This window comes from Pieris napi, chromosome Z, assembly GCF_905475465.1.
Source record: "Pieris napi chromosome Z, ilPieNapi1.2, whole genome shotgun sequence".
NCBI lineage: Eukaryota > Metazoa > Arthropoda > Insecta > Lepidoptera > Pieridae > Pieris > Pieris napi.
In genome coordinates this window covers 4,080,904-4,094,273 of record NC_062259.1, presented here as the reverse complement: position 1 = coordinate 4,094,273, position 13,370 = coordinate 4,080,904, and the positions used below count along the sequence as shown (strand labels likewise).

The 13,370-nt window shown below is 33.0% G+C and overlaps 2 protein-coding genes across 6 annotated transcripts in view; one reads left to right on the top strand and one right to left on the bottom strand.

The window, feature by feature from the left end:
• LOC125062751 overlaps positions 1-941 on the top strand; it is a 56,361-nt gene extending 55,420 nt beyond the window's left edge. For all 5 annotated transcript variants that reach the window (XM_047668865.1, XM_047668869.1, XM_047668867.1 and 2 more), the window contains 2 exons: positions 61-294; positions 737-941. In XM_047668865.1, the coding sequence (XP_047524821.1) occupies positions 61-286 (226 nt within the window). In that variant the 3' untranslated portion in view covers positions 287-294; positions 737-941. The remainder of the gene's footprint in view (positions 1-60; positions 295-736) is intronic.
• A 3,227-nt stretch (positions 942-4,168) lies between these two features.
• Positions 4,169-12,277, bottom strand: LOC125062576 (striated muscle preferentially expressed protein kinase-like). The gene is made up of 11 exons (XM_047668585.1): positions 11,303-12,277; positions 11,006-11,190; positions 10,413-10,913; positions 10,025-10,086; positions 9,417-9,560; positions 8,526-8,704; positions 6,447-6,762; positions 5,705-6,049; positions 5,201-5,492; positions 4,669-4,772; positions 4,169-4,520 (listed from the first exon to the last, which is right to left on the bottom strand). The coding sequence occupies exons 1-10, from the start codon at positions 12,255-12,257 to the stop codon at positions 4,695-4,697; spliced, it is 3,057 nt and encodes a 1,018-aa protein (XP_047524541.1). The 5' UTR covers positions 12,258-12,277; the 3' UTR covers positions 4,169-4,520; positions 4,669-4,694.
• Between the last annotated feature and the right edge of the window lie 1,093 nt (positions 12,278-13,370).

Below are 13,370 nucleotides of genomic sequence, written 5' to 3'. Positions count from 1 at the left end.
ATCGTGAGCGCCCTAGCCTAAAATTACAAAAAAGTTTTTACCGCTAAATACATATTTCAGCGTAAAAGAGAAAGACGACATGTTACGGATTCTGCAAATCGATGAAGTAACCGTCGACGATGTCGGTCTCTACCGGATCACGTTGGAGAATGACTTTGGACGGGTAGAGGCATCGGCAAGACTGGAAGTAATCTCGCATAAGGGAAAATTTCATTCAAGATCCAGCAGTGTTTCTCCAGCCCGACTGTACAGACGGAGGACGCCGTCTTTTACAAGACAAGACTGACGCGGACGGTAAGGATTTGACTTGGCTTCCACCTTAGGCTCGAAGTCGACCTTTCTCAATAATTACTGTATTGAAACTCATTTCTTTATAACCATTTCCTTCAAAACCATTGACGAAATCAGTTGACAGTTTCGGGTAGATTAGGCGTAAACAATTGTTTCACGCTTTGAGACTGATTGAAACTGATTGATATCAATGAGAAACTTGAATCACAATTTCTTGATGACATTGTTGAAGAGTAGAAAAGCGATGAAGGATCCGATGTCCGCAACAACAGTTTTTACCAAACCTTGGTATAATTGTAAAACTATTTCTAAATGCATTGCGATTTGGGTACCCATTTTAACTAGCGAAGCAAAGCACTGCGAATATTTAATGTTTCCAATAATGTACTAATAAACGTTTTTATATTTAAGTCCCATGTTACTAAAGTAATTATATTTATTTCAGGAGTAGAAAGCGAAGAATGGCGTAAAATTAGACGCATTTGAGTTGTTTTACAGTAAAACTAGAATATTATACCCTGTTTTTTTATCGTATTGTTTTCATAAATCGAGTGTATTTAATTCCAATATTAGTTAATATGAGTTGTTTTATTATTATACGTATATATATCACTCCCCGGTGTTTGTGAAATAAACGATATTGCAAATTATTGGTTTATTTTATGAATATAATTCATTCTTATGACAGAGAACCCTCCAACTATAAATTTTAAAAAATCTAGATTTTTCTGTTTTTAATCAATATTTCTTGAGAAAAAGTTATGTGAACATTGAAAAATATTATTGGGCTTTTCCATTTATAAATATAGCAATATTTCTACAACGGCCCGTAACGTGACAGGTTCTCAACAAGTTACTTGTAAGTCTGTGGAAAGGTCAGGCGTAATAACAAGATATTTAGGTTTTATATTCTTTATTTTTATTCTACATATTTTTCACAATATTTTTCACATAGAGATATTCAATAAAAGTGATGCTGAGTAACAGCGATATTTTGTGTTAACGCCTCGATAACTTTCAAAGCTTCGTCGAGTCACTTTAATGGCTGCATTACAAAATAATATAAGAAAAATATTTTATAAATAAGAATTTATAAAGAGATGTTTACATAAATATATTTTTTACTATTACATAAATATATTTTTTGCTACTACAGTTGGCCCAATGCTTGCAGCATTAATAGAGGGTTTAAGACATAACAACAATATATATATTATAACATTGTTACAATACACACTACATTACGAGAATATATCTTTATACTACGTCTTTCACTATTCTTTTTCATGATTAAATCACATCAATTAATTGATAAAACATTAGTTTAAGAGTAGACATCAATTATTACAATGCCTGATAAAACAACTTACAATGATATAATTTATCTAAAACGTAGAAGATTCAATTTTCTACAATTGATTAAGGTTTTATTTTAAATGGTATCAAGTGATGCCTCTCGTGAAGCTCGCGAAATCTGCAGGAAAGTTGAAAACATGACTTTCAAGAGCTATTTACTCATTTAAAAGTTTTTGAAGAGCAGGATATGTCAAACTATCATGCAAATATATAGTGTATTTATTGGAAATTTCTTTCAATCATTGAAATAACAGTTATAAAACATTTTAAGAGTACTTTTAAAGTAATATTTCTATATATAAATAGTAAAATTGTTTGCAGCGCAAATATTATATTTATAGGAAATTTCTTTCAATCATTGAAATAACACTTATATACCATTTTAAGAGTACTTTTAAAGTAATTATTTCTATATATAAAAAATAAAATTGTTTGCAGCGCAACTAGTATATTTATAGGAGATTTCTTTCAATCATTGAAATAACAGTTATATACAATTTTAAGAGTACTTTTAAAGTAATATTTCTATATATAAATAGTAAAATTGTTTGCAGCGCAACTATTATATTTATATGAAATTTCTTTCAATCATTGAAATAACAGTTATATACCATTTTAAGAGTGCTTTTAAAGTAATATTTCTATATATAAATAGTAAAATTGTTTGCAGCGCAAATATTATATTTATAGGAAATTTCTTTCAATCATTGAAATAACAGTTATATACCATTTTAAGAGTGCTTTTAAAGTAATATTTCTATATATAAATAGTAAAATTGTTTGCAGCGCAAATATTATATTTATAGGAAATTTCTTTCAATCATTGAAATAACAGTTATATACCATTTTAAGAGTGCTTTTAAAGTAATATTTCTATATATAAATAGTAAAATTGTTTGCAGCGCAACTATTATATTTATAGGAAATTTCTTTCAATCATTGAAATAACAGTTATATACCATTTTAAGAGTGCTTTTAAAGTAATTATTTCTATATATAAATAATTAAATTGTTTACAGCGCAACTAGTATATAATTATAGGAGATTTCTTTCAAACATTGAAATAACACTTTTATAGTACATTAACTTTTAAAGTAATAGCTGGGGAGCCCAAGAGGGGATTTTGGGGATTTACTCCGGCGTGGCAGATTAATATACATACAGGGATACCGATATCGAGATACCTTCTACACGGTTAAGTCTCTCTACCGAATATGAGCTCCATCTATATGGCCCCAGCCCGGTGATCTGTGATTCTGTGATCATTATCAAATGATGATCTCGAGCGCATCAGATTAAGGTAGGCTAAGTTCGATACGGCTCTTTGGTCTAGTGGTTAGTACCCCTGACTGCGAATCCATAGGTCCCGCGTTCGATCCCCGGCTGAGACAAACATCGATGTGATGAGCATTTGGTGTTGTGCTTAGGTCTTGGGTGTTTAAATATGTATTTATATGTGTTAGGTCTATGTATGTATAATATGTATGTATATCCGTTGCCTAGTACCCATAACACAAGCTTCACCAGCTTAGCATGGGACTAGGTCAATTGGTGTGAATTGTCCAATCAAAGAAAAAAAAAACGTCATCTTGACATTCTCGAGCGTGGCTGATTTTTTTTTTATTTTAAAGGAAATAATTCAAGGATGACGAAAAATATAATCTGTCGATTTCCACAAGTCCAAGTCAGAAAAATTCGTCGATAAAGTTTAATACGTGCGGCTGCGTGATGCCTATATTAGTTTAAAAATAATAACATAAAGTGTGTTTTGTGGTAAAACTACTTTGCAAAAATCAATAAAATTTACATTATAAACTTTATAAATATTTTAGAATAACGTTAAGTAAACCGGTTCTTCCGGTTAATTTTTATTTTTTATTATCATTTTTGAAATTATTTAGCCGCTCCCCCAACGATGAAAGGGTATACGATATATGACATTTTTTTTTTTTTCTTATAATTATCTAAGCTTCGCAACCCAATAGGTCTCTCTGACGAGTAAATCCCCATTTAGCATTGTGGGCTCCCCTACTATAAATATTTCAATATATATATTCCTCATAAGGAAAAAAATTTCTTGCAGGACAGATCTAAGTATTTATAGGACATTTCTTTCAAACATTGAAATAACACTTAAATACTGTGAAATAACATTATTAACAGGTTCACTGTCCACAAACCATATGAGGTCTGTAGACGGAAAGCTCTACACGTTCACAGTACATACGTGCGTCACGTGTTCAGTGTCTACGCTTACGCTACGGTACAACTTCTAAAGGTGGGAACTGACCAATGTTACGAGGTGTAATGTAACATGTAATGTAATGTTGTACAGCGAGCATTCGTGCAGTCAGTACGTCGTGTTACGTTGTTTTTCCCCGTAACACGACGTACTGACTGCACGAATGCTCGCTGTGTAACATTACATTACATGTTACATTACACCTCGTAACGTTGGTCAGTTCCCACCTTAAGCTTTTTGGAGTTGTGGACGCACGGGGATAGTTGCGTATATCGCGCGGACTTGACAGTACATATCACTGAGGAGTTACAAAGTGCTGGGACATACAGCAACTTTTTTTTTCTAGTAAGGTGAGATGAAACAATGTGTTAAAATTGGTAAGTATTTTTCATAAAAACGCGTGACGTGACGGGACTTCCACTTTCATGCTTGGACAGTGAAGCTGTTAAGACTGTTTACTTTTTGATTGATTTTAAAGTAAATATATATTACAATATTTCGCTTTTAGCTACTTTTACTATACTGGTTTTAGAACCAATGTAGCTATAGCTTTGACTTTGGCTCAAACGGCTCTAGATACCCAACATTACACTACCCATTTATCTTGTACGCGTCTCCAGAATAGGATGAACTGTAAAAAAGTGTTTATTTCGTTTGAATGTTACAAGGTTAGATATTAGATGTCCGTCCGTTTTAGACATAACCAGAATTTTTTTAGTATAATAGTTAGTTTTATATCAGTTTCGTGGTATTTATAAATAAAACCGAAAAACACTTACCACAACACGAACATAATTTGATGAATTTAAGTACGTTCTTCATTCTGGGACTTTGGTAGAGGCCTGCGCAAGCGTCGAGCTGCGATCACGAAGTTACCGGCCCTCTGTGTACAAAGACATTTAGCATAATATAATCCTCTAATATTAAACAGCAAAAGTGAGTTACATACGACACTTAAAGGTCTAAAGAAAAAAGTAATTGGTGCTTTTAAAATGATGTTATATTCTTTTTGACACTAATGTTTTGGCTTTTGAAAACTTTTGTAAATTTGATTTTTGAAGTTATTTTGAAATTATGAAAGTTAAGTCAAATGCGGCGCTATACGGAATTGTCTCACGCCCGCTTTTCGGAAAACTTTTTTTTTTTATATAAGTCTTTATCTTGCAATCAGTCAGCTAGACTATGAGCAGATGTGTTGAGAGCTGTTAGGTTAGGTTTCAGAAAACTAATAATGATTTTTTACACAGCTGTAACACAGCTTATAAAGGCAAACACTCATGTTTACGCTAAACTATAAAAGCGAAATCATACCTGCCACCTGTTTCGATTTTTTGCGAGATAATCCCGGAGATTATCTGTGGTCTTCTTCAGAGGGCTGTTACCGAAACCATTCGATGGGCCCTCTTTTAGCCACCTGTGCTCTAAAGCGTTTGCAGCTGTCATTCTAGACGCAGGGCGTGACTTTAACAGGTTATTTATGAAATCTTTTGCGAGATGACATATGTTGTTGAAGGCAGGGTCGTAGTAGTTGAATTGACCACGTCTTATCGCAGAAAATATCTCAGACGTGTTAGACCCGGTGAAAGGCAACATTCCAGATAATCTAGACAAGTTAATTTGTTAGTATGAATGACATACATTATTGTAATAAAATATACAGCCTTCTTATCAATTTAAAAAAAGACAGTTAAAGCGAATAAGCATAAATTGAATTATTGATTTTAAAATCTATATTTTTATATAACTTAACCTTTAAAGTTGAGTTAAAAGCCTACCAAGTCGGCTAGGTATTTCGCAATTTAGGTAGGTACTTACAGCAAATATGTTAGCACTCCAAAGCTCCACATATCGCAGGCAGTAGTCAATGGTTCGAAATTAAGTACTTCTGGAGCCACGTAGCCCTTGGTACCATACACGGTCCTTAAGGTTAAGTCCTCAAAGTCTTTTATCTGATGTGCGAGGCCGAAGTCAGCTAACTTCACCAGCCGGGTGTTTTGACTTTCGCAAAGTATGTTTTCTGGTTTGAGGTCCATATGAATGATGTTATTCGAGTGAAGGTATCGAAGAGCTTCGCATATCTGACGTATGTAGAAAATGACGTCCGTCTCGTTCATGTGATCATCCTCCACCAACCTTTCGAAAAGTTCTCCCCCCCTCAAACTAAAAACATAAGTGTAAAAAATCTGTTAAATTAAAGCTGTTATGAAACATCGTACTTCAATCTATTTTACTGAGCAAAGCTCCAAAGCAATTGGAAAACACACCAGTGAACATTTTTGCTGTATATTTACTTTTATCTTTACATAATTATTTTCTAAAGTTATTAATAACATAAACATATGAAAAATTCTTATCGTCTATTAATCTTTATTATAAATCTTATAGCATACTATGAAATAGAGTTTCAAACTCAAAAGATAAGATATTGGTTGCAAAGTGCATATGAAATGTAGGCTCAATTGGTGGCGGAACTACGGAGACACTTGTCTTTTATAAGAGACGCACAGTGTTTAATGTGACTGAAAATACATGTTAATTTAAATAAAAAAATACTTACAACTCCATAATTAATATGGTGTTTTCGTTTCCGCAGAATGATAAGTACATTCGGACCAACTTTGGATGGGACAAACTAGCTAGTGTATGGTACTCCCTCAAGGACCTGGTCTTCATAATATTTATTGCTGTATCAATATTTTTCGCAGCATAGTTTTCTCCAGTGATAAATCTCACTAAATCGACATCCCCGTAAGCTCCACCCCCCAATTTAACCCCGGTTTCTTTGAAAATTGTCTTATAATTTTTAATCATCAGAATCCTCGAACATCTCGCCAGGTAATCCGATTTCCATGGTTCTGATCTCATTTTGAACGCTGAAGTTTATGTTATAATATTAGTTAACGATATAATATTTCACGGCGGTTATGATTATGTTAAATCATAACCGCCGTGGACATTTTCAATACCAGTGAACTTGCGAGTACGTTGCCGGATAGGTAGGTATGTACAAATTTTAAAACATGATCACTGAGAATGTATGTGTTCCACTAAAAGCTTAGACGGATTATGAAGATAAAGGTTTTAAAAGTAATATCACATTCAATATTAGGCTTAAACTTGTAATTGTGTCGTTTTCAGTGAAAACATTTCTTTGGCTTAGGGCCGATTTACATTATCTTAGTGTTTAGGAGAGTATTTTAGTACAAGTTGAAAGGCAAGTTCTTTAGTGATTTAGTGCGTTGCGAGTGAACGTTTACATTTCTTCCAGTAGAGTATCAGCAACGACGTCGGCAAATACGCTCTATTCTACGCAAAATACTAACGTAATTATGGAACAAAAATAGAAGACGAGATTTTATTCGAAATAAATAAACTTAATATAAATAATAAATAAAATAGCTTCTTTTAAGGCAGTGTATGCCAAATGCCTAGCCTGTTTATTTAAGTATAAATTGTTTTTAACGTTCCACAAACATTCGTGTAACAACATATTCAGACATAAATTTTATAGTTGTAGCTTCCGACCATTTAGCCATCTTTAAAAATCAAAAAACACGCACACGTTTCACGGCACTTGTGCAGAGTGCACAAAAGATTTTACTAAATTACGGGTTTACACACAACGAGGGAAGATCTCGGGGTTGCGCGGGCGCGGGAGGGCTATCACTTGAAAGAAAAATAAAAAGCGATTCTATTTTGATTCAACTTGAAAGTCAAATAGAACCGTACTAAAGCAAGTAGCGTTTACATGTTTCAACTAAAGTACTATCCTAAAGCACTCTGCTATACACTAAGATAATGTAAATCGGCCTTTAAAGTGATCTGATACTTTTTAGATTTAGTTGGATATGGTTTTAGCCCATTGAATGTATAATTCTCTAATAAACAGCTTAATTTGGAATAGAGAATATACAACTGGAACACATTAATTTTTCATTAAATAAAACTTAAATACCGGCTATAAACGCGAATTCATTACATTATTTACTATTATCCATGTTTCTAGTTTTATAAAGTAATTGAATTAGTACATAATTTCGTTTTCTCCGTTGATGACAACATACGTGGGTGACACTGAAAAGGTTTAGAACTGGCCAGTTAGAAACATTGTTAATGAAAACGTTTTTGAATTTCAATTTTAGAACTCTTTGGTAACCTAATCTAGTATATTGCATTTATTTGTCATTTGTTTTTGTGAATTGGCGGCAAATCTACTCTTGTTAGACGTGGAAATTAACCTAAAGCGACAAAATTTTCGGTCAATGATTTATTATGACTTTCGTTGTGGGCTTACTCAACAACAATCCTATGATAGGCTGCGATATATACAGGGTGGTCAAAATGTCGTGGATCAAAAAAATCGAGGTATTTAAATAAAATATAAAAAGGTAATCGCTTTACGAGCCCCGAAGATGCGGTGAAATCATACGAAAATGCCATGGAAGTGACCCCTAAGGAAGAATGGGCCCACTGCATTTCTCAGTGGTTCCAACGAACGCGACGATGTGTAGAGAGGAACGGAGATTACTTCGAAAAGCAATAAAAGTATTGGCAACTTTCTACATTAGCCGTTTTTCATTTTCTAAACATTCTCAGTGTTACCTAGGTATAATCAAATAGCATAATATAATCTTACCAATATTTTCATAAATGTAATAATCTTCCCTGACGTGCAATGCGCGTATGCGGAATTTCAAGATTCTCTCAACTGGAGCATCTAGCAATTTGAATTGTGGAGTACTGGTTACCCCAGACCCCTCGAATTCTTCAGCGTCTAACATTTCAACTTCAAACCAGTAGTCGGCCGGATTTTCCCTGTCGAAATCACACAATTAAGCAAAGCTTAGAACTTGTGACATTTTACGGTCATACGTAAATTAAATAAAGCAAAAATCTCGAATGACAAAGCCTTGAATTTACAGTTGGATTGTTCTACCTAACGTAGTACGAGTATAAGCAATTATTAGTCATAGTAGTCACAGTAAGTCTTCTTGATTAATAATGAATAAAAAATTGCCATTTAAGAAAAAAATAACCTAATCTTTACATAGCTGCTGCTACAGTCAAATTAGTGGATGACGGCGATGTTCCAGATGTAAACATGAATACTAGCTTATTGGGAGCTTTTCCTAACAAACAAAATCATATAAACTATAAATTTACTTCGCGCCATGATGCCCAGTTTTCTCTTTTCTGTCTATATAGAATCGTTGTTTAATCTAACATAGCATCGATTATATATTTATTTAGAAAGGATATTACTATAGAAATAAGTTTAGTAATATTCTCCGTGACACTTAGCGAGTTCCATGGTAAATACGCTATATAAATATATACTACCAGAAGAAAAGAATGAACTAGTTGCATAGCATGTCCCTAAAAGGCCTGTATGGAGAAAATGTAAATCGAACGAACCATCATCTCATCGGAGATCAAATGATACTCAAATAAACATAATGTTTACGTTCATTTCTCTTGCGAAAAAATCAATATAATAAAAAGTGAAAGTCGATTTAAGAATACATACCATTTGAAGACAATGGCATGTAGTCTTTGGACCGCACCGTTGGGTGTGTTCGCATCCTCGTGAATTCCATTTTCGACGATAATTTTTTGAAAAATCTCAGGACTGTTAGAAATTGCTTCCATCCAATAAACAGCCTTGTCTAGTCTATACAAAGATTGAACAAAATATTAACAAGGTTCGTCATCGAACGTAATACGCATGTATTTATAACATTTTATATATTATATTATTTTAAAACTAAGCCGCTAGCAAAATTAGCACATAATAATAATTTCTGTAAAACTATAACTAACTATAGTAGATTCCCGAGGCAGGTTTTTTCTCTTGTTCGATGTTAATTTTAATCTAGCTAGAGGGGAGTTGTAATCTGCCAAAATAGGGTCGGAAACAAAACGACGTGCAGTGAGCAAGCGATTCGAAGAGCAGGATAATTGGTTGCGATGGACATTTGAAATAACTAATTGTAATGTAATATTTAAATACTTTTTAGAGGTGACAATAAAAAAATCCAACAAGTGAAAATTTCCCTTATGATTTATATAAATATAGAGATTTGAGATGAGGACGTAGAAATATTTTTATTCATTAATAAAGAAAATGTAACTTACTTGCTGTATGTAATAATCATCGAATTGCCGTTGTTTTCATCCGAGGGCGCGGATCTTGGCTCCTGCGTAAAAACATTGGTTATTTGAGTTTATTTTTCCGCTATTAAAACCATTGCACTAGCGTATTGTTTGTATTCGCAAATTGCTTTTAAAAATAAATCGCATATCCAGCAGTAAAATAAAAGCTTCTAGAAATAGGCTTTGTGCTTTAAATGATTTTGCATGAAATATTATTTGACGCCAACCTTAAAATGTTATCATTAAAGATTCGCTATTACATTAGCAAGACATTAAATAAAGTACTATTAAATATATTTCGCAAGATCATAATGATTTTTCAAACTAGAACAAATACACAAAATTTAACACCATTTTTGTTACTACTCACTACAGTAAATTGTATAGCCTCAGTGACATAATCTCCACTTGTTAGTGATCGACTTTTCCTATGTATTATATATGTATCCAATGGCTTAGTATTACTTAGCGTTGGAGCCTTCTTTAAAGCCTTTAGTTTAACTTCGTCATTTCCTCTCGCACCTTCTTCACATTGTAAATAGCTTGACAAATCAGTTTGGGTTGTAGATAAACTTGTCGATTCTCCAGTGTCTGTATCGTGGTTATCTGTTTGGGATTCAGTGAGGCTTATAGGTACAACCTCTTTAACACCAATGTAGTAGAACCTGCGTTCTTTGTTTGTAACTTTAAGGTTAGTAGAAATAACATTGCCTATCAATTGAGGAATAATGGTAAGATTTGCTATAGAGGTACAGAGAGATACCGATTTATTTCTTGGTATTGATTTACGAATTTGGCAGAATACTAATCCTGCCATATCGGGCTTAACTTCTTTTATATGCAAATGAAACTCCGAGCCTCTGCAAAAAACCTGGAAACGATAAATTCAATTATTCCAACGTACATCTTTGCATTACGACATATATTGGTGCTAAACACTTTAAATTTTATTTAACAACTTACATTGAATTGATTACTGGATCTTTCCACTCTATATGCTCCAACATCCCATACGGCGAAGCAGAATTCTGGATCTTGTATTTCAAATTTACACATGAAATCAATTGACGAGCCAAAATAAGTGACAGCGGAAGTTAGTGGTGTTACTATGTTTACTTGTGTTGGTTTCGGCGTTATTCTTCGGGTTTCTGAAATAATATTATTAAATTAATTGAAATAAAATTAATTAAAACCTTAATTACTTTACTTTTGGATATCATCAAAAAGTAAAGTAAACATAACATAACATACTTAACATACTTTTAACAATTAGTTTGCACTCGCACGTCTCTGAGCGTCCTGTCTCTATGTTGCTGACAGTTACCCGGTAGGTTCCGGTATCTATCATGCTTGCAGTGAGAAATCTGAGAGCAATATATCTGCTGTTGTAATATTGGACCTCAATGTTATCATTAGCTTCCAATACGTTTTCATCTTTTAAATACTCGAACGCAGTGTGGTTATCATAATAAATTTTAAAAATAATTCTTGCTTCTTCTCCTTCATATACTTCTTCGGTCTTCGTAAATGTTTCATCGACACGTGGAATGTAATCACCTATCGGTAATTTCTCTTGCTTCAATTTTACCACTATTACTTCGGCAAAACTCGATTCTACGCCATATTTAGTTTTGCCAACCACATGGAAAATGCCACCATCAGTCTCTTTTGCTTTTGTTATAGAGAGAGATGTGATTTTATCATCATTCAAAATTATTCTTCGAGCTCCTTCTTTCACGACTTTATTGTTCTTAAACCATTGAAACTCCTCAATTTTTTTTTTTTTTAATGAGGCCTCTAGCATAATGGTGTCGCCAGCATAAAATTTCGAACTAGTAAGCTGCGTCTGCATACCCATCCTGTGTCTACGCTGCGCTTTAATGTAAAATACTCCATTTGGAATATTTGGCTTAGCTGGTTTGATATAAAGTAATACTTTTACATGGGTAAAAACTTCATTGCAATGAAGAATATATACTCCTTCATCTTTTGGAGTGATGGAAGTTAAGATAAGTTTACAAAAGTTCCCAGTGGATGACTGTTTAATTCTTCGCCAAGATTTAATCACTTCGCCGTCTTTGCACCAATAAGTTTTGAGTTTCTTTCTTGCCAAATTCAATAGGTCACATTCCAGTGTAATGCGACCATTTTCTTTGACAATTATATCTTGCCTACAAAAATCTACATCCAGGGAGGCCGTAATCGGAGCGTCCATTGTATCTGTTGTATCAAAACCTTTATCTGAAAAATAATTTTCATTATTTAGCAATGAAACATACCACATATAAACGGTTACGCTTAGAATTTATAGTGACAATGTTTATTTTATTGTTAACAAATCTATGCGAATCATAAATAAATCGAATATTTTGTTTCCACAGCTAACAAAATTGGAAGATTTTTAATTACGATACTAAATTAGTATTAGGACTAAAACAATCGAATTCTTCTTAAAACTACATTATGAACTAAGTTTATCTAAGTAAGTTTTTAAATACGAAAACCGGCGCGTGACTTGCATGTCGCTCGTGTAATTGCTATGAGTCACATATTAAATAAGGTCATAAAAGGCGACGCACCGAAACACGACATATAACCTCCACACTCTATCTTCATAGAGATTTTGTTATATGTATATTTTGCTTTTTATAAGTAATATTTTTGTGGGGTATATTTCGATTAATATATTTTTACCTTCACAAAACGGAAAGGTTTTTTGTGTCGTCTAGGCAAAAGTTTTAATTTCATATTATATATATATATATAATATCATCAATACATTTCCATAATACACAAATAAGAGATATTGTTTGCTCTACAACCTAGCTCGGCCTCAGACTTGTAGCATTTATAACTTTTATTTATAGTCTAGTCGACAAGTTGAAAATGGAACAAAATAGAGATACTGCTCTTAAAATTATGTGCGATAGCTCATTGGATCCGGAATGGCGTCTAGAAAAATGTGCTAAAAGCGTGTATTAGCACATAAAAAATTGCAAAAGTTATATACAATTAAAGATGAAAAAAAATGGCATTTAGTTTTTTGCCAATATTTAATAAACTATTAATATTTAAGAAATTTCAAATAAAGATTCTGAAAGAAGAGGAAATTTCCAATAAAAAACTCCTAGCTCCCGGAACTCTATCTCCATTGTTTATAATTTTAATTTAACGCTGAAAATAGGTCTGCGGGTGACATTTTTAGGATTCGCGCGTGGCGTCAAAAGCGACTACGGCACATTAATTAATTTATTTAAGGTATTGAATATTTTTTTTTAAATTTGAAAAAATTATGGTGTGTTCTAAACACTAATTAATTTATTCCCGT